Here is a 22,707-nt window from a genome sequence, read left to right on the forward strand (position 1 = left end):
AAGATACGTTTTCTCTGCTACCTTCAATTTCAGTCTTTGTTATGACACAAGTGTCTGGACACTTTGGCACCACTAATAGTCTTTATGTATGACAAACTGCCTATTGGCTTCTGTCTCGGGTTCTTCGGCCGACGTTCATCTAATGATTTTTCTGACGTTTCGCCAGCACGAGTGGCTGGCATTGTCAAAGCTTCACCCTCTGTTGCCGGTGGTGAACTGGATGCGAGCTCGTGGCCGCAGACTATATGTACCTGGCGCGCCAACGTCCGAGGGCTTCTCCGTGGTCATTTCCGTTGTGGTTCTTCTCTTGCTACCTGCGATGGTCGTTTGCTGCTGTACAGGAAGCCATAATCCGTTTACCTTAAGGCTTTCCTCTTTCTTGTTGAAACTGCTCGCGTGTTTTTGGATTTCTACAGCTTCTCTGAACAAGCGCGTGTGATAGTGCTTCTCTACAGCCAGAACTTCGGTGTCGGCGAATTTTATTACGAGGTCGGTCTCATTAAGTGCGTGCTCTGCCACGGCCAATTTCTCCACCTGCCCCAACCTGCAATGTCTGTTATGCTCTTTGATCGTGGTGTTAATTGATCGTCCAGTCATTCCGACATAAACTTTTCCGCATGTGCGTGGTATATGGTATATTCCCGACATTGCAAGTGGGTCTCTTTTCTCCTTCGTCGATCTAAGACACTCTTTGATCTTCCTTGTTGGTTTGAAAATCGTCTTTACGCCGTGTTTGTGCAATATACGGACGATTCTATCCGTCACTCTGGGAATGTATGGCAGAAAGGCCGTACCCAACATTTCTTTTTCTGGTTCCCTACTTCGCCGAGTGTTTGGCTCTGTTACACTTCTAATGTAATTTGTGGAGTACCCATTGCTCCTCAGAACAGTTTCCAGGTGTTGCATTTCTCATTTGAGGTTTTGAGGCTCACATATTCGTCCTGCTCTCGTTACGAGCGTACTAATCATGCCTCTTTTCTGGCTCGGCTGGTGGTTTGACAGTTTGTGCAGGTATCGGTCCGTGTGTGTGTCGGTTTTAGATACACGCTGTGTCCCAGGTTTTCGCCATCCCTAGTGACCAGCACATCTAGAAATGGCAGTTTCTTGTCCTTTTCTACTTCCATCGTAAATGTTATGTTGGCATGGAGGCTGTTCAAGTGTCTCAGGAATTCACCGAGCTGTTCTTCACCATGGCTCCACACCATGAAAGTATCATCGACGTACCTGTACCACACCTTAGATTTGCAAGTTGCCGAGTCCAGTGCCTGTGCTTCAAATTGTTCCATGAAGAAGTTGGCCACCACTGGACTGAGAGGACTACCCATGGCGACGCCTTCCAGCTGTTCGTAGAAATCGCCATTCCACGTGAAATAGCTCGTGGTGAGACATGCATGGAAGAGTATTTTGATGTCTTGCGGGAACATGGAACCGATGTGCTCCAGAGCGTCACTGAGTGGCACTTTCGTAAATAACGAAACAGCTTCAAAACTGACCAGGATGCCGTTTGGCGCAAGTTTCAGTTTCTTCAGCTTCTCAATGAAATGTTCTGAGTCCTTAATGTATGTGTCGGTCCTCCCCACGTGTGGCTGGAGCAGAGAGGCCAAGTGTTTCGCCAGTTTATACATTGGTGAGCCAGGAGCGCTAACAATCGGTCTCAGTGGAATGTTGTTCTTATGGATCTTGGGTAATCCATACAGCCGAGGTGGTAGGGCTTCTGTGTTGTGCAGGTTTCTCTGTATGTCCACCGGCAGAGTAATACGCTGCGTTGGATCTGCGCTTAGTTTTCGGTATGTCGTCGGATCTAATAGGTCTCGGATCTTTTGCTCATAATCTTCGCTCATCATTACGACGGTCACATTTCCCTTATCAGCAGGCAGTACCAATATACTCTTGTCGGCGTTGAGATTCTTAATGGCTTGTACCTCTTCTTTCTTCAGGTTGCAAGCTGGTGGTTTTGCTCGGTGCAGTATCTTGGCTGTTTCAGTGCATATTTCCTCTGCCCTTCCACAAGGAAGGGTCCGAATGGCTGCTTCGGTGTTGGCAATGATGTCCTCCATAGGTATAGTTCTCGGGATGATAGTGAAATTCCCTCCTTTTTGAAGAACAGACACTTCCTCTTCGGTCAATTGTCGTTCAGTGAGGTTGACCACTGTGTGTGACATGTCGGGAATTGCCTTGTTGGTCTGCTTCTGGCATCTTTCAAACTTTTTCTTTTGCCGCTCGGTGCAGCGCTCGAGTTCATTCTGCATGCTCCTGTGAGTGATGCTGTTGATCTTGTCCCAGTTGTCTCGATGCATTCTGCTACTTAGTTGATAGAAAATGTCCAGAAGTTCCTGATCCGTTCTTGCCAAGTCTCTCCGTGTTGTATGTATTTGCTCATGAAGAAAAGCTCGTTCCATTCTGCCGTAGATACGATGTGCTTGAGCGGTGGTCAATAGGCGCTTGCATCTTAAGAACTTTGGTGTAGCACATTCATCTCGGCACTGTGACAGAAAGGCGAGGAGGACATCAGTCGCGCTTTCTTCTTCCGTCGTTGGTCAAGGCATCGGTACAATCTGCAAATCTCCTTCCCGTAAAGGTGTAATACAAAATTGTTAAGGCTTTCGTGGCCACGTGTTGACAAACTGCCTATTGGCTTCTGTCTCGGGTTCTTCGGGCGACGTTCATCTAATGATTTTTCTGACGTTTCGCCAGCACGAGTGGCTGGCATTGTCAAAGCTTCACCCTCCATTGCTGGTGGTAAACTGGAGGCGAGCTCGCGGCTGCAGACTATATGTACCTTGCGTGCCAACGTCCGAGGGCTTCTCTGCGCAGCCATTCGGACCCTTCCTTGTGAAAGTGCAGAGGAAATACGCACTGAAACAGCCAGGATACTGCACCGAGCAAAACCACCAGCTTGCAACCTGAAGAAAGAAGAGGTACAAGCCATTAAGAATCTCAACGCCGACAAGAGTATATTGGTACTGTCTGCCGATAAGGGGAATGCGACCGTCGTAATGAAGACCGAAGATTAGGAACAAAAGATCCGAGACCTATTAGATCCGACGATGTACCGAAAACTAAGCACAGATCCGACGCAGTGTATCACTTGGAATACGAATCGATTAATCAAGGCTTCTTCTCTGCCGGTGGACATACAGAGAAACCTGCGCAACACAGAAGCCCTACCACCTCGGCTGTATGGATTACCCAAGATCCATAAGAACAACGTTCCACTGAGACCGATTGTTAGCGCTCCTGGCTCACCAATGTATAGACTGGCGAAACACTTGGCCTCTCTGCTCCAGCCACACGTGGGGAAGACCGACACATACATTAAGGACTCAGGACATTTCATTGAGAAGCTGAAGAAACTGAAACTTGCGCCAAACGGCATCCTGGTCAGTTTTGAAGCTGTTTCGTTATTTACGAAAGTGCCACTCAGTGACGCTCTGGAGCACATCGGTTCCATGTTCCCGCAAGACATCAAAATACTCTTCCATGCACGTCTCACCACGAGCTATTTCACGTGGAATGGCGATTTCTACGAACAGCTGGAAGGCGTCGCCATGGGTAGTCCTCTCAGTCCAGTGGTGGCCAACTTCTTCATGGAACAATTCGAAGCACAGGCACTGGACTCGGCAACTTGCAAATCTAAGGTGTGGTACAGGTACGTCGATGATACTTTCGTGATGTGGAGCCATGGTGAAGAACAGCTCGGTGAATTCCTGAGACACTTGAACAGCCTCCATGCCAACATAACATTTACGATGGAAGTAGAAAAGGACAAGAAACTGCCATTTCTAGATGTGCTGGTCACAAGGGACGGCGAAAACCTGGGACACAGCATGTATCGAAAACCGACACACACACGGACCGATACCTGCACAAACTGTCAAACCACCACACGAGCCAGAAAAGAGGCATGATCAGTACACTTGTAATGTAGCAGGATGAATATGTGAGCCTCAAAACCTCAAATGAGAAATGCAACACCTGGAAACTGTTCTGAGGAGCAATGGGTACTCCACAAATTACATTAGAAGTGTAACAGAGCCAGACACTCGGCGAAGTAAGGAACCAGAAAAAGAAATGTTGGGTACGGCCTTTCTGCCATAAATGCCCAGAGTGACGGACAGAATCGTCCGTATATTGCGCAAACACGGCGTAAAGACGATTTTCAAACCGACAAGGAAGATCAAAGAGTGTCTTAGATTGGCGAAGGAGAAAAGAGACCCACTTGCAATGTCGGGAATATACCATATACCATGCACATGCGGAAAAGTTTGTCGGAATGACTGGACGATCAATTAACACCACGATCAAAGAGCATAACCGACATTGCAGGTTGGGGCAGGTGGAGAAATCGGCCATGGCAGAGCACGCACTGAATGAGACCGACCACATAATAAAATTTGCCGACACGGAAGTTCTGGCTGTAGAGAAGCACTATCACACGCACTTGTTCAGAGAAGCTGTAGAAATCCAAAAACATGCGAACAGTTTCAACAAGAAGGAGGAAAGCCTTAAGGTAAACGGATCCTGGCTTCCTGTACAGCAGCAAACGACCGTCGCAGGCAGCAAGAGGAGAACCGCACCGGAAATGACCGCGGAGAAGGCCTCGGACGTTGGCGCATCAGGTACATATAGTCTGCGGCCACGAGCTCGCCTCCACTTCACCACCGGCAATGGAGGGTGAAGCTTTGACAATGCCAGCCACTCGTGCTGGAGAAATGTCAGGAAAATCATTAGATGAACGTCGGCCGAAGAACCCGAGACAGAAGCCAATAGGCAGTTTGTCAACAAGGGCCACGAAAGCCTTAACAATCTTTATGTGCAACCAGAATTTCTTTGGGTTTTGCGAGAGATCCTGCGCTAATTATCTGCTATATTTGTTGAACGCTTCAAACACTGCACCGTTGATAGCCAAACTCGTTTCATTCAACATCTCCCTGTCTATAGTCCTGTGCTTTGTTTTATAAGTATTTTGCAGTTGTCTGTTTCTTTAGAAGTTTCTGTACAATGCTTGTATATCATGGACGGTCCTTCCCATCATGAACTCTTCTACTACCGTAGGTGCATATCTATCCAGTACATAGTCAACTACTGTATTAAACTTGAGCCATAGTTCCTCTGCGTGGTCCTTTTCCGAGAGGAAAAAAAGTTTCAAGTTCCTAATTGAGGTATGTTGCCACTGCTTCTTTATCTAGTTTACGAAATGTATAAATTTTTCTTCTTGTGTTGGTGGTCCTTTCTACTTTGGCAGTCGTGGTTGCTGCACCTGTGTCGTGGTAACTAATACCAGTTTCTTTGTGGACAGCAGTAAAGAGGCCAAGTCTGTCTGTTGCTATTAGATCCAATATACTTCTATAATGAGTGGAATTACAAACTATCTGGTCCAGGTATTTCTCAGAAAAAGCATTTAGGAATTGTTCCACACGAGTTTTTGTCATGTCCATCACTTACAAAACTGTAATTTTTCCAAATATTTACTATTAAAAACAGTCTTGGTCATGATTTATTGATCAGGGTGACCGGTTTCGACCACTATTGTGGTCATCTTCAGATCATTGAGTAGGAACCTCTTTCTGTTCGAGAATCACTAGTGTGTAATGATTCTCGAACAGAAAGAGGTTCCTACTCAATGGTCTGAAGATGACCACAGTAGTGGTCAAAACCGCTCACCTTGATAAATAAATCATGATCAAGACTGTTTTTAAAAGTAAATATTTGTAAGACATTGATCACTGCCTCTCTCATAATGTATTCAAAAGTAATGAGATTTTTCCACTTGATTGTCGGTTGATTACAGTCCGCATCCCACAATGACAGTTTGATTGGGGAACTTACATACTTGTGAACTTGGAGTTTTCTATAAAGTTTCCAGTTACATCTGGAGGCGAGTGTGGTGGTCGATAGAAGGCTCCGATTGTGTGTTTATCCCCACCCTCAATACCGAGTCTTGCTCGGACAGTTTTGCATGTAGTTTCAATTTCTATCTTGGTGGATTTGAGTTTGCTTACCATCACAAATTCAGCACCTCCATTTAATGTTAACCTTTCTTTTTGTATATGCTTATATTTTTCTCAAATATCTCAGTGCTTTCAATTTTCATTTGGATCTTATACTGACTCCTCACACTGCCCTATAGCTATCATTATCTGGACTGGATAGAGATTCACCTAATAAAAGAAAAGAATCTTATGTGCACCCCATGTGCAGTCAGCTAGCTGGCTAGCAGTTTCTGATATGCAGTGCACTTCTGACACATTGAAGTATGGCACATGAATAAACTGGCCAGGCTCGAAGCAGTGTGGCAGCTGTGTGTCCTCGAATCGTATACTGGCATTGGCTATTATAGGACAATTAGTGCAATGACAGAGACAACTCAGCACATAAAGACTGTCAGTTAATGCAGCAAGTACTATAACCATATATGAGGATAATATGTAACACAGCAAATTACTCCAGAACAGTGTTCCTCTTTGGGTAAAGTGATACAACAAGGAACTTAAGTAGTTTTCTCTGAAGCTGTCCGTTAAGAGTTTAGGTCATGAAGTCGGTTTTTTCAAAAAAATCAGCAGTTGTCGTGTGAATGTTTTACTCTTTTATACTGGAGAGTTGATGTGTGAGTAGAATGATAATTGCAAGGTCATCATGGGTTCAGATTTCTACACACACATTTTTATTTTATTTTATGAGTGAATAATTAAAAATATTTAATAAAACTGAAGATTAACTTTACCTGTGCATTAAGTGCAGGACAATACAATAATACAAACAAGAACACTACAGTATGCAGTTATAGATAATCATAATGTTTTTGGTTTCATATTACCATTCTAGCAGTCTCTTACCCTTAACTAATTACACACAGATATTTTTCCTTGAACATAATGTAGTTTTCTTTTCTTGTGACTTCTAGGCAAAAGAAAAGTACTTATGCCTCTTCTGTTCAATATGCGTGGAGTAGAAATTTGTGTTTTGAATGTTTTAATGACTCATATTATATAACACATTGTCAATATGAAGTTCAGAAAGAGACTTCATGAATGATAATATGACACAATACACATTATGATTATCTTCTTTTTTGAAAACAAAGGGCTAATGACCTGAATCTGGTCCTATATCAGTCTGCCAAGGCCCATTGAAATCTGTGGGTTATTGGGCTGTAATGAAGCTGACTGATGCTGGATTCTTATTCTTCATGATGGCATGGGCCTTTCCTAGAGATTATTTAAACCTTTATCTCTTGTCTCTTTGATGTAGGATTCTTCACAGCAGGAACTATCCTGACTGATTTCGATCTCTGCTGATCCTAAGACTTGAAAAACTTTAAAAATTGATTATGGAAGCTGATTTGTTATGAATGATAAAAGCTGTTTGTCTTGGTGCACAACCTACACACAGTGTTAACAAACAGCTGAGCATGAGTACAGTTAATTACTTACAGCCAATACCATGACATGAAGGCAAGGGAGTAAAGGTACATTTGCAAAGTGCCTTCATTTGTTCCTAAACAAGTAGAGACAATTTTTTATGAATGTTTCAGGAAAAATATCAATATGGCAGCTGGAGGCCACTCCACTTTTGTATTTAACCAAATAATTACAAATGCCCTCATGGGGTTATTACAAGGTGTAGCTTCTCGTTGATAGAATTCTGTAATGTAATCATATAATGATGTCTAAGTGGTCTAGAGGTAGCATCTTTGGCTAGTAATTGAAACATCATGGACACCAAGTGTGGACCCAGCTGCAGCTTAAATTTTGAATAAGAATAATCAGCAATGGTGGCCGAAGGATACTGGAATAAGGAATCATCCTCATTCTGCCAATGGCCTTGTTAAAGAGGGCCAGACAAGAGTTTCAGGACAACTTCTTTCTTTCGGATTGGAAACTGCCCCTAAAAGATGTAAAGACCCACGATGATCAATGGTATGAGGATGCAGAAGGCAATGAAAACCACTGCATTAAAGACACACAGTGTGTTTCTGCACAACCTGTAGCCTGTAACTGAGAGAGTGTCATGATGATCTTTCAGTTGCAAGAGATTCAGGATTAGTCCTCCATTTTTATCTCTGGAAGGGGCTGTCAAGGAGGAGATGACCATGAGAAAAACACTAATAACTGACAAAAGGCTAATGTGTGAAATACGGGTTAGGCGACCACTCACCTAAGGCGGATCAGTGTGTGGAGCACAGAAACGTGTAACAGAAACATACTGTGAGTCAGTGTGTGGAATATCAGAAATTTGAACATTTTAGGGAAGCTAGAAAATCTGAAAAGTAAGAGGCAAAGGCTCAATCTAGATATGGGGGGGACAGGGGAGGAGTTGGTGAAGTGAAATGAAATGCGATAAGAATTTCTAGTAAGATGAATATAGGGTAGTATCATCAACAGTAGAAAATTGTGTAATGGGAGTAAGATTTGTCATGAATGGGAAGGTAGAGCAGAAAATGAGTTACTGTGAAAAGCTCGGCGATAATGTTGTTCTCATCAAAATCGACACCAAACCAGCACAAACAACATTAGTTCAGATACACATGCTCTATGGAAATGAATAGAAGAAAGATTTATTGGAGAATATGGTAGTAAGAGTGGGGGAGAAGAAAGACGAATTGAATTTTTCAATTAATTTCAGTTAGTAATAGTGAAAGTACCGTTCACAAAGTAGGGAGGTATGTGGAAAACACTTGGAGATACAGGAAGATTCCAGCTGGATTACATCATTATCAAAGGTTCTGAAATTAGATATTGGACTGTAAAGTGTACCCAGCAACAGATATACACTCTGATCACAAATTAGAATCAATGAAGAGTGGGCTGAAGTTTGAGACACTCGTGTTGAAGAAATGAAAAATTCCAGTCAGCAAGAAAGTCACTTCTTGTAAGTATCTAGCTAGTTTAAATTTGTTCATTGCATTTATAATGGTTGTCATTGTGCTGGGATTTTATTTGAAGTTAAGTAATTAGTAAGTTGATAATGAACTATGCATTCTAAAGCCCAAGATAATGCTGTTAAAATGCAAATGGGCTTACAGTTGGTGGATTATTTGGTAGATCCCTTTTGAAGTAATGACTCTAAAAGTCCCTGGTCCCAGGCTGTTGGTAAGATACTGGAGGTCAGAGTAGTCAAAGACATAAGTAATTTTGGGCGATGGATCAACAATGAATTTGATCATTTTCTCTGTAGTACTGTGTCTTAAGACAGCTGAATGAATCATGCAATTGATTTCCTTACTTTATTAAACATTGTACACTGTTGGAATTTTTTTTCCCCCATTTGTGTGAAACAGAGTCCTTAAGGGAATTGATGGTTAGCATCCTTATGCATTGGACAAGTAAGGATGTTGGCATGGGATAATACTTACTCAGATCCTCAATAGGAACTAGACATTCGGCTGTAGATTTGGTTTGGCATATTCCTAAACCCCATAGATTTTTCCACAGGACAGCAGACCTGTGAAAGTCCTCAGCTAACAAGTGAAAATTCCGGAGTTTTGAATTTCTCACAGACTGTTGTGTAGTTACTTGTAGGTGTGACAGTTGTCGGAGGTCGAGTGCTATTTATATTTCCTTTGTGCTGCATTTCTGGTAGTCGTAAGGTGATCTATAAGCCTTGTTATATAAAATATTGAGTCCCTCAGTGAAATTAAACACTTAATAATTTATACTGATGTTATTTCCTGCCATTACCTGAAAAGAAATCTTATATGTCTCAGATGCAAATTCAGACTTACTCGTATCTTTAAAATATCTAAAAGTTACCACTTTCAGTTTGTTCTTTAGAACACTGCAACAAATATCTCGTGGATATTAAATCATGAACAAACACTCCAGATGCAGAAATCTGATACAAAATACTCTTGAGATTTGGTTGCAGATATAGTGACTTTTAATGTAAACACCCTACTATGTCACTGCATCGAATGTGTCTTAGAGTCCCCTTTTCCACTTTTTATAGCTTTTAAAATGTTTGCAGTTTTTGATAAATACACAAGATTTTGAAGATGCTGGAGGAACATGCATACAATTTGATTTACATTGTGTGTGTGTGTGTGTGTGTGTGTGTGTGTGTGTGTCCCTGCTTTAAGTGTTTCACAGTTTCCGCACTGTGATGTAGTAGTTTAAGATAAGGCTTGTAGGGAGCTGTTTCCTTTTGTAGAGTCAAGAGATTTTACATGGTGCATACATTGCATTGAACTTCTGACATCAATTTTTTGAGTTGAGAACACCTGAATTGGTCTCATTCAGAATCATCAGAAAGGAAAAAGTTGCAGCCATTCCAGCAGTGAAGAACGTAAGAATATGTAATTCGAATTAATTCAAAATTTTTTCACTGACTGCGAATTCTTTGAAATCAGCTGTATTAGGTGTAGATGTACTGTCTGTTAGTAATGTGAAAATTTGTGCCACATCAAGACTCGATCCTGGATTTCCTACTTATCACGTGGGGGTCACCTTAACCACTTCAGCTATTGTGCATGCTCCCCAGACTGACCCAAACCTACATGTCACATTGTTTACATCCTTATGCCATAGCCCAATATACTCATCACTTAATACTCACCAACATCATTAATTGGGTTCCTGAACCAGGGGCTGAGACTACAGTTAATTGAGACCAGTAATGATATATGTTTGGAATTCTGGTAAATGTATCAATATTGTCTTGTTGCCTTGAATGTTACTATTTAACTCAGTCATATAAACACCATCAAAAGACAACTGAAGAGTTGGTATAGAAATTCAAGACTACTATGCTGCATTGTTTGAATTGATTGATAATAGATTTTCATTAGTACAGATTCACAAATCCCCTAGTTGTATCTTAAGGACCTTCCTGAACAAACTTGAAACAATTTTAGTTTCTACTTACACTACACACACACACACACACACACACACACACACACACACACACACACACACACACCAGTGTAACAATAAGTATAAAGCTAAATTTTTGGTAAAAAGCTTATAATCTTGTCAGTCCCATGGCTTTAATTTTAGCAAATTCTACAGAAGAGATCGAACAGCATACATTCCAACTTCTTTATGTAATTTACTTTAATTTATTTTGTTGTAATATGGGTCAACAGTTTCTATATATTTTTTTAAAATATCATATTTGCTTTTAGCTGTTACTGTTTTTGTTTTATTTGTGCAATTTTGGCACACTTGCCATTTTGAATTGCAAGGTTTTGACCAAAAAAAATATTATGCTTCAAAACGGCACAAATGCCAAAACTGCAATAGTAAAATAAAAACAGTAAAGGGAAAAGCAAATGCGACACCATTACAAAAACTTTCATTTATGATTTTCTCAACAAGAATGTTGCAAAGTTCCTGCACAGCAACATGTATTTTTACTTATGTCTTGTTAGAGTATAAGCTATTATTGCAACTGTTGTTGATGGGGCTTAAGGCATAATTGGTGTATTTACACAACTGTTGAAAGACCAACTGTAGTTATATAGTGAACCTAATTTGGAAGATAAATGTAGTACATTCTTACAGAGTTTCAATAAATTTTTTAATAGCTCTTTTCACAAAGGCTTACCAAAAGATGCCAGGGACTCTCTCTGGCCACGTGTGTGTTAGTTGTGTTTGCATGTGTGTGTGCGCGCATGTGTGTATGTTGTCTACTTTTGGCAAAGGCCTTGTTGGACGAAAGCTAACTTTCCAACAGTCTTTTTGTTGTGCCTTTGTGCAACTCAGCATCTCCGCTATATGGTGAGCAAGAACTATCCTTTTCATATGCTAACAAGCAGCCAGAGCTGAATGCACAAGACATCTGAATGTCCTATACACAAAGTCAGAAACTCTATCGAGGCTTACAGCAAAATGAAAACACATATACGACAGCTTACCATTGTAAACATAAAATATCATATTCAGTCTTATTGATCTATTGAACCTTAGGTGCTGTTAATATTATGGAAAAAGATTTTGAAGTGACACTGTGTGAAGCTTAATGCTTTTCAATCAGTGAAGCTGTTTTGCCGTCAGAATCTTAACCACTTGTCAGCAAGGCACATGGGGATGTATTTACAGACTTTCAGATCATCTTTCTGCTTCTGATAAGTCCCATCAACTACACTCCTGGAAATGGAAAAAAGAACACATTGACACCGGTGTGTCAGACCCACCATACTTGCTCCGGACACTGCGAGAGGGCTGTACAAGCAATGATCACACGCACGGCACAGCGGACACACCAGGAACCGCGGTGTTGGCCGTCGAATGGCGCTAGCTGCGCAGCATTTGTGCACCGCCGCCGTCAGTGTCAGCCAGTTTGCCGTGGCATACGGAGCTCCATCGCAGTCTTTAACACTGGTAGCATGCCGCGACAGCGTGGACGTGAACCGTATGTGCAGTTGACGGACTTTGAGCGAGGGCGTATAGTGGGCATGCGGGAGGCCGGTTGTACGTACCGCCGAATTGCTCAACACGTGGGGCGTGAGGTCTCCACAGTACATCGATGTTGTCGCCAGTGGTCGGCGGAAGGTGCACGTGCCCGTCGACCTGGGACCGGACCGCAGCGACGCACGGATGCACGCCAAGACCGTAGGATCCTACGCAGTGCCGTAGGGGACCGCACCGCCACTTCCCAGCAAATTAGGGACACTGTTGCTCCTGGGGTATCGGCGAGGACCATTCGCAACCGTCTCCATGAAGCTGGGCTACGGTCCCGCACACTGTTAGGCCGTCTTCCGCTCACGCCCCAACATCGTGCAGCCCGCCTCCAGTGGTGTCGCGACAGGCGTGAATGGAGGGACGAATGGAGACGTGTCGTCTTCAGTGATGAGAGTCGCTTCTGCCTTGGTGCCAATGATGGTCGTATGCGTGTTTGGCGCCGTGCAGGTGAGCGCCACAATCAGGACTGCATACGACCGAGGCACACAGGGCCAACCCCCGGCATCATGGTGTGGGGAGCGATCTCCTACACTGGCCGTACACCAATAGTGATCGTCGAGGGGACACTGAATAGTGCACGGTACATCCAAACCGTCATCGAACCCATCGTTCTACCATTCCTAGACCGGCAAGGGAACTTGCTGTTCCAACAGGACAATGCACGTCCGCATGTATCCCGTGCCACCCAACGTGCTCTAGAAGGTGTAAGTCAACTACCCTGGCCAGCAAGATCTCCGGATCTGTCCCCCATTGAGCATGTTTGGGACTGGATGAAGCGTCGTCTTACGCGGTCTGCACGTCCAGCACGAACGCTGGTCCAACTGAGGCGCCAGGTGGAAATGGCATGGCAAGCCGTTCCACAGGACTACATCCAGCATCTCTACGATCGTCTCCATGGGAGAATAGCAGCCTGCATTGCTGCGAAAGGTGGATATACACTGTACTAGTGCCGACATTGTGCATGCTCTGTTGCCTGTGTCTATGTGCCTGTGGTTCTGTCAGTGTGATCATGTGATGTATCTGACCCCAGGAATGTGTCAATAAAGTTTCCCCTTCCTGTGACAATGAATTCACGGTGTTCTTATTTCAATTTCCAGGAGTGTATTAGGCTATCCACATATGCTTTCTGAACTGACTCAGATTCATATTCTCACTTTGTTGTTCCCTCCCAATCCTTGAACTCTTTTCAGGACTGCAGTTTCCTAGAATCATTAATTTATTCTTTGATGCCAGTAGCTACGTGGCTTTTTCTCTATAAGAACATGATGGACATGTAAGCTGTTATCAAACAGCTGTACTTGTTCACCAACAAAAAACTGATATTCACTAATTCTCCTTAAGAATTCAAAGAAACATATAGTTTGAGGATGAACCCATCATGGACTAGATATTACATCTTGATCTTCCTCCCTTAACTTTTTATTTTACTTTATTTATTTATTTTTTAATTTCAAAATGTGTGATCATTAAAAGCATTTCAGTGCTAATGGTGTGAATACATATGAAAATTTTTGTACATACAGTTTTCATCTTAAAACTGAAACATTGGTCATTTCTTGACCAAACTGTTCACTCCATTTTCTCTGCTAGCTCATGACACCATTACTAACACACGAACATTCTATGAATTATTTTTAATACCAGCTTATTCTGAGGAAACTTTTTTCTACAATAATTAGTTTCCCCTCAATGCTGTCAAGTCTTGGAGTGAGAGCACACATTTCTTTTACAGTTCAATGCATACAGTCTTTCCTTACACCCAAAATACAGAAATATATGTACATGAGAAGTGTTAACATTGCATTTTAATACTTAGTTCCACCTGATATTAATTGATATTAATATAGAGCATAACTGATAATAGCTTCAAGATTGTCACTTCAAAAAATTTTTTATTTTCTAGTATTTTAATTTTAACACTTATTTTAACTATGAGAATTAATGTGTAGTCAGTAATCATTACTATTGATTGAACCTTGTATTATGGGAAGATATGCTTTTCTGATCCTAACAGATTTACACTGATGGATTATTTCTGTGGAATGTGGATGAAACAGTGAGACTCCACTCACTCATTAATTCTGAACCAATCTACTACTATGTTTTCTCATATAGAGGAGCCAGAAGCTTTTGTGGCCACCCAGGAAAAGATTCACTAGATTTTGGTAAGTACTCTTTAGAGAGTGCAGATGGCTTGTTTCATTTTCCATTGTAGTGGCTGACTATGCAGTCATGTATGTTTGTTTCTGCAGGTGCTTGTCATGGTGATGAGCTTCAATATATATTCTCAATGGATAACAGATACAGAAATGAGAATGACAATAAAATGGTGGATATAATTACAAATCTGTGGACTGATTTTGCTTCTTTTGGGTAAGCAAAACAAAGAGGCTACAACTTGCTAATCTGCTATTTTAATTATTAGTTGTGTAATGTACATTATTTCTGTTTTTTTTTTTACTTTAAATTGTTATCAAACAAATAAATCTTAATTTTCATACATCTTGTAATCATTTTATAGTAAAAGAAACAAGTCAGAAATGTTGAATAAAATGTCAATGAAATAAATCAATAGATAATGAGAAGCAGCAGTATTGTGTTGTTAATATATTTACTGTGAATATTCAACTATGTTTACTCAGGAAGACTTACAGGTAAGTTACATATTGCTTCAGTTATCAGTTGATTGTTCATGAACTCTTCCACTGAGTGGTAACACTCTTACATTAGTTTACTGACTAGCACCATTTTCACATTGGAGTTAGCTTTGTGTTAATAATGTTCTTCCTTTTGGTTTGAAGCCTATTTTTGTGCATATATTGGGAAATGGAGCATTTAATCCTAATTAGTAAGTAGGAAGAATAATTTTTTTTCCTTGTACCATGTGAATGATAAGTGATTGCTCTTCTTCAGTAATTCTGATTTGTTTTGTAAAAAGCATAGATAACTTCAAAGACAGCATTATGTTTTTAAACACATGGTGGTGTGATTCCATTGAAAGTGTAGCACAAATGTACCTCGTGATTCCTTTTTGGATAATATTTAACTACAGAACTTATGTTTTAGGTACTTAACAAATGTATTCCACTTCAAATTCATACCTCCATTTAATCTTAGATGTTGAACAGAATCCAGTTGCGTTTGGTGTTAATTTTTTGTTTATTCTTATTTGATGTCACTTTCACTATTTGGTTCGTAACTCTCAATATGTGTGCTTTTAAGATTTTTGGAGTGAAACTATTAAGCAAGAACTATGTTGCTTGGCTGTTGATGGATCTACTGATGCAGTCAAGAATTTTTACCAGTACTCGATTTTTAATAGGTCTTGCTGCTGCTGCTGCTGCTGTTGTTGTTATTTCAGTAAAAGGACATTCCATAAAAGGCTTCATGCAACAAAAATACTTCCATTTGTATTTGATCTTAACATTATTCTCAATTTCAGAGAAGCCTTTCTTGCTGTTGTCGGCCTGCATTTTATATCCCCTTCAACTTCTATCATCGTCACTTACCATAAATACATGAATAATCGACACATACTTTTTCCTGAATTTAAAGATGATAAACTGGAGTATTCAGATAATTGTAATTAGTATGTTACTGCTATGTCTCCAATAGTAGCATTGTTGCAGCCTCAGTCGGTGAAATGTCAGCAGCACATTAGAAATGAAGAGTTAACCACATGTTAACTTATTAATTATTGCTACAAGTTCTCATTATTGCTTGTACACAACTAAAAAAAAACTTAAGTCATTGCAGAGGCAAGAGTACATTGGAAACCATGCTGTGCGAAGAAAGTATGATGTGAGCAATGGCTGTATTCGCACCAGGTGAAAAAACCAAACGTGGCTTCAGGAAATGAACTATAATAGCCTGGCATTTAGCAGTCAAAAAGCAAAGCATCTGGACCGCAAAAAAAGGCTCTGTGAGTATGTGGATGAGAAGTGACAATATATATGTGCAGCAACTAGTGAAATGTGCCATGTTTCAAAACAAGCTGGGGCTGGCTATCAAGGTTTTTCAGTCAAAATGGATTAAGCTTCTAGAGGAAAACTGCCACTGCTCAATGGGTTACAGGTGATTAAGAGGACAAAGTAGCGAATTTTCGTTGCTATGTGATGTATTTTCACTGCAAATATTCCTGTACATTATCGTAAATTGGTAACACAGATCAAATGCCAGTCTATTTTCAGATGGCACTCAACAACTTCGAGAACAGGAATGAGAATTCCTGCGTCATGATGTGCACTGGCGGCAGTGAGAAACCAAGGTGTACTTTGATGATGTGTGTAACTGGTGATGGACCAATGCTGCCACTTTACGTGATATTTAAAAAGAAAAATATTCTGAAAATATCAGCAAAAGGCATATTAGTGAGAGTGAATCCAAAAGAGTGGATGGACAGTGACCTTGTGGTTGACTGAGTGGCACATGTTCATCAGTGTCGCCATGGTGCATTACTGAATTTACGTAACATTGTGGTCCCGGACAGCTTCCGCAGACATACAACTGAGGAAGTGCGAGAGAAGTTGCAAAAAGGGAAAATTGACTTAGTCGTCATCCCTGGAGGCCTAACATCTGACCTGCAACCTCTAGATGTGTGTATAAATCAGCCATTCAGAGCTGTACCTCAAAAGCGATGTACGCAGTGTGTGGCCGATGGAAACCACAAGTTCACACTGATGGAAAAATCCAGTTGCTGTATTTGTCCCAGATTTGTGAGTGAGTGAAATGTGCATGGGACTCCGTACTGCTACATTAGTGGAAAAATCCTTCAAAAAATGTGGTATCACAAATTCACCAGTTGGAAATGAAGATGATGTTCTGTGGGAAGAAGGTGATGATAAAGATTCTCCTGCTAGTGGTGGTGATGAAAGCCATGATGAAAAGAATCAATGAGTTGGAATAATTTTTGTAACTAAACCACAAATTAAAGTCAGTATTCCTTTTTCCTTCCTCGCTTAAAATTAGGATGCATGGGTTATTTGAGGGTGTGGATCATTCACATATATATGGTATTTTGCTGCCAAAATATCAAACTACACCTGCTCCTTTCAGTACCTCATTTCCTCATCGAATGCCCTCAGGATCATCCAGTTCAGTTAGACTGCACTCTACTATCTGTGTTTTACTTTTGTTGATGTTCCTATTATAATGAATTCCCATCTTCTTCCAATTATTAGTTATGCTCTACAGTAATATCAAAAGCCTTTTTACGATTTTAGAAGGAATTGCATTTGCCAGAATTTGTAGGGTACTGCTCCAGGTGTGCTGAATGCCAGATAACTTAGGTGGCTGTAGCTATGTAACATCAACAACAATCCTAATTACTGACGAGTGAAACATGACCATTTTCAAAATACAAATGAAATGAGAGATCACAGTGCATGACAGTTTAAACCATTGTTGGGTGGGAGTGCATCAGTCCTGGTCTGCACAGCTCCACACACATCATTTATAAGCTGCAATACAGTTATCTCAATTAATTTGTACCTCAGAAATAGGTTTCGCCTGTAGTTGGGATTGTCAGTGATGTTTCCCAGCTGCATTCCTGTAAGTTATTTAAAGAATCATGTTACCTGCTCAAAAATTCTGTGGGTGTACCCTTGACCAAATCGTTTCAAAAACAATGTCATAAGGAAATCACTTCATGGTAGTGTATGTTAATTGAAGAGTAAGATATCGCACAGCCACTTTAAGAAAGAAAGTTCAAAGTTTTCATTAATTTAGAGATAGGGGTTTCAGCATAAGTTTGTGTTACAAATTAGGACCCAAAGTGTTAACTCAATATTCCTAGAATCATACTATAAAAACAATGATAGTTACTATTTGTATTGCCTTAGAACATTCCCCACCAGAATACTAATAAAGATACACAGGTAACCAGATTGAAATCAAAACCAAGTTGAAGGTATTGTAAATACCTGAGTTTTCTAAATTTTCATAAATCTTTCAGTGCATCTTGGTACTGCCCATCCCAGCTCCATATATTTTTGCTTCACGATAAATATGCCAAGATTTACTTTATGTAAACAATAGTGTATTAAGACTTCATGTGAAACCCATCACACCTAGCAAAGATGTAAACCGTTCTTTATCCAGTGGTTCTGGAAATTCTTTTATGGTCCTTATTCTCTCTGGCTCTGAATGGATATGCTGTAAAAATTTAAACTTTTCCAATTTACTAATGGTAATCCTTTCAGCTGTGAATCAGTGCAATAATACTTTGTGCAAGTTGTATTGTTGTTCCCAAGAATTTTGTACAGTGAATAAATTATCTACTTACGTTATAAACTTCTTAATCAAATCAGGCCTCAATGTTAAGTTGGATACAAATATGAACACTGACACCAAAATTTTGGAACTGAAGAGTAATACTTTAAATTGGTGTGATTGGCCTTTGAACAGAAAGATTGTATGTATCTTTATTTCTGGTGTTAAGGGTACTAGCCAATAGCTAGTGCTTAAATCACACTTATGGCGCCAACAAATTTAGCTGATAATTATTTTAGACCTGTTGGATGGTTCCTTTGTATCTCAGTTATTTGATTGAATATACAGGCATTGACAACTACTTACACTCCTCTGTTAATCTTTTTTTACTGAAAGCATAGCAACATTACAAGCATTACAAGGCTCATCCTGTCTTGTTTTGAGATACAGTACATTTGGCCTAAGCATCTACAGCTTTTTACCTTAAAAATTGGAAAAGAACTAAAACTCCCAAAGAATGGCTGCAAGCAAAAAATGAGCAAACAGTTATTTTCCTGTGAAAATAACATATTGATTTTATTTCTTGTCATTGTTTATTACATATAATTGATCAAATATAAATTTTTGGAATGAGCAGCAAATTAAAAAGTAATTAAAATGAGACAGTTTAAGATAGGGCAAAATCAACATCATGAAAACCTCTCTGAATTATGTTAGAACCCTATAGATAGCACTACCCTCAGCCTTCAGACATGTCATAATTTCTGTAATAGTGCCTGCCATTCATAACCTGCAAAGACCACACAATAACTGGATCCAGAAATATTGCAAATGTGGATATTAAAATACAGTAAACTGCTTGTAAAATATTACTTGTTGAGATTTTATTTGATTCTGCCACACTTGTTAAAAGGTGTTTCTTGGCTCAGATTGCCTTTCACACAGAATACCTCTGATGTTTCACAAACTGTAGGAAATGAGTTTGTGTGGTATAGTATGTGGTGTAGTACAGCTTGTTTTTGTAAGATGGCCCACTGTCAGTGGTACAATTTCTTAAAAATGCCATCTCCCAGCTATAGAGATCTTTCTAAAGGATTCTGTAATATATAATGCATGACAGTTGTGTGGTAACACTGTTTTCTGCTAGGAGGTCACTAACGGTATCAGAGACTTGTCTCCCACAATAGAAGTTGCGGTGAACACTGTACAACAACTATGAGTAATTTAGTTGACAAATTCATTGAAGTATATAAGAATGTTCTGGCTTATTCTCTCTCTCTCTCTGTCTCTCTCTCTCTCTCTCTCTCTCTCTCTCTCTCTCTCTCTCTCTCTCTCTCTCTGTCTGTGTGTGTGTGTGTGTGTGTGTGTGTGTGTGTGTGTGTGTGTGTGTGTGTGTGTGTAGAATATATTTGGCATGTTACTGGCTCAATGATTTGTTTTAAAAACCTAACTTGAGTGTGATGTTGAACTGTTACTGGCTCAATGATTTGTTTTAAAAACCTAACTTGAGTGTGATGTTGAACTATGAAGTTTGTTAGTTCATTTTGTGTTAATATACACTGCCCCCCCCCCCCCCCTTCCCAAATTCAGTATCAACTTCCAAGAAGTTTATCTACTTCGATGCATACATGTAGTAAATAATCACATGAAATAAAAAATAGAAATTATTTTGTTTATTATTATTATTATTGTTATTATTATTATTATTATTATTATGGCTCAGTTTTATTTTTAGCTGTCTCTCAATTTTTCATGGTTCTATTAGATTTCGTATTTTTTTGTTTGTAAGGTAAAGTGACTATAAGAGGTGGTGTGAGTGTGGAAAAAAAAATCAGTATCTCCTCATTCGACTGAGGTCACAGCTTTCAAATTAGTCCTATGTGGAAAAATTCTTTCCAGTACTGGGACTCGAACATGGGACTCTGGGTGTCAGTCAGGCATACTAAATGCCCAGACCTGGAGTTGTACTATTATTGCAGTCTTCAGTCCAGAGACTGCTTTGCTGTAGGTCTTGATGCTATTCTATCCTGTTCAAATCTCTTCTTTTGTATCTAACTACTGCAACTTGAATCCAATTTAACCTGCTTATGATACTCAATCTTTGGTCCCCCTCTACAATTTTTACCACTAACACTACCCTTCATTGCCAAATTGACAATTCCTTGAGATCTCAGGATTCGAGGATTTGTCTATCAACAGATACCTTCTGTCAGTCAGGTTGTGCCATAAATTTATTTTCTCCTCAATTTCATTCAGTACTTCCCCATTAGTTATTCAGTCTGCCCATCTTATCTTCAGCATTATTCCATAATAACACATTTCAAAAGCTTTTATTCTCTTCTTGTCTAAACTGTTTATCGCCCAAATTTCACTTCTGTACTTGGTTACACTGAGTACAAATATCTTCAAAAAAGACTTCCTAACATTTATTTGTGTTCAGTGTTAACAAAGATATGTTTGTCAAAAATGCCTTCCTTGCTAATGCCAGTCTATATTATATTATCTGCATTTGGCCATAATCAGCTATTTTGCTGCCCAAACACCAAAACTTATTTACTGTTTCGAATTTCTCGTTTCCTAATCTAATCCCCTCAGCATTGCCTGATTTAATAACACTACATTCCATTACCCTTGTTTTGCTTTATTTGATGTTCATCTAGTGATGTCTTCCATAGACACTATCCATTTCATTCAGTTGAAGTCCTCAGCTGCCTCTGACACAATTACAATACCATTGGCAAGTCTCAAGGTTTGTGTTTGTTCTTCCTCAACTTCAATCCCCTTTCGAATTTTCTGCTTGGTTTCCTTCACTGCTTGCTCAGTGTGCAGAAAAAATAACAATAGGGAGAGGCTACAACTCTGTCTCACATCCTTCTCAACTACTGCTTCCCTTTCACTTCTTTAGACTTATGTAATTGCTGTCTGTTTCTAGACAAGTTTTAGATAACCTACCGCTGACTGTGTTTCATACCTGCTATCTTCTGAATTTCAAACATATTCCAATCAGTGTTGTCAAGTTTTCTGTAAGTCTACAGTTGCTATAAACATAGATGTGTCTTTCTTTCATTTGCTTTCTAAGGTAAATTGTAGGGTCAGTATTGCGTCAATTGTGCCTACATTTGTCCAGAATCCAAACAGATTGTGCTTGAGGTTAGTCCATGCCAGTTTCCTATTCCTCCGAAGATCATCCATTTCCTATAAATGGAGAAATCCACTGACTTAAACAACTTTGATAAAGGGTAGCATTTTGTGACCTGGCATGTGGAAATGAGAAGCTTAGATATGGTGAAACTGGTCACCTATGCATGTGTTACTGCTATTTGCATTTATGGAGAGTGCTTGCAAGGTGATTAAACCTTGATGTAGCTATAAGTTTTTGGACATCTATGCCTCATTGCAGCACATGAAGTTAAGAGACTTGACCACTCTTTCCAGTACTACAGGCAGCAGTTGTGGCAGATCTGACAACAGAGCAAAAGTTTTTCAGAGCGCACTGTTTTGTTGTCATTGTTGAACATGGAGCTCTGCAGCTGATGTGTATTTGTTCCCATGTTGCCCCAGTGATGTCATCAGTTATGATTGTGGTGGGAACAGGATCATAGCGACGGGTCTGTAGATCTATGAGAACATGTTGTTTCATTAGATGAATAATGTTTCTTGTTATATTAGTCAATGATCATGACTGGATATGCCATCATCCAGGTGAAGAGCTGCTTGAAACATGTACCACACCACAGATACAGGCCAATGTTGGCGGTATTATACTAATGGGGGCATTCATCTGAGCTTCCATGGAATCTGTGGTAGTAGTCAAAGACACTGACAGTTGAACATTATTTGTGACCACCAGCATCCTTTCATGCTTGATGTCTTCCCAGGTGATGATATCTTTGTCCAAGGGCAGAATTGTGCTACAGTGGTTTGAAGAGTATTATAATGAACTGAAATTGGTGTCTTAGCCAACAGAATCACCTGATATGATATGTGCAGTGCAGAATCATTGCTGTATTGTGTTCCAAAGATGTAGCAACATGCTGTTCAGCAGATGGCCATAAAGTTGCAGCTTGCCAGTGTATATTTTGCACACTGGGTG

The 22,707-nt window shown here is 40.1% G+C and overlaps 1 protein-coding gene across 3 annotated transcripts in view; it reads left to right on the forward strand.

Moving 5' to 3' along the window:
* LOC126175499 (venom carboxylesterase-6-like) overlaps positions 1-22,707 on the forward strand; it is a 158,008-nt gene that overhangs the window by 129,560 nt on the left and 5,741 nt on the right. For all 3 annotated transcript variants that reach the window (XM_049922321.1, XM_049922323.1, XM_049922324.1), the window contains exons 8-9: positions 14,419-14,569; positions 14,657-14,777. In XM_049922321.1, the coding sequence (XP_049778278.1) occupies positions 14,419-14,569; positions 14,657-14,777 (272 nt within the window). The remainder of the gene's footprint in view (positions 1-14,418; positions 14,570-14,656; positions 14,778-22,707) is intronic.

Source organism: Schistocerca cancellata, chromosome 3, assembly GCF_023864275.1.
Source record: "Schistocerca cancellata isolate TAMUIC-IGC-003103 chromosome 3, iqSchCanc2.1, whole genome shotgun sequence".
Lineage (NCBI taxonomy): Eukaryota > Metazoa > Arthropoda > Insecta > Orthoptera > Acrididae > Schistocerca > Schistocerca cancellata.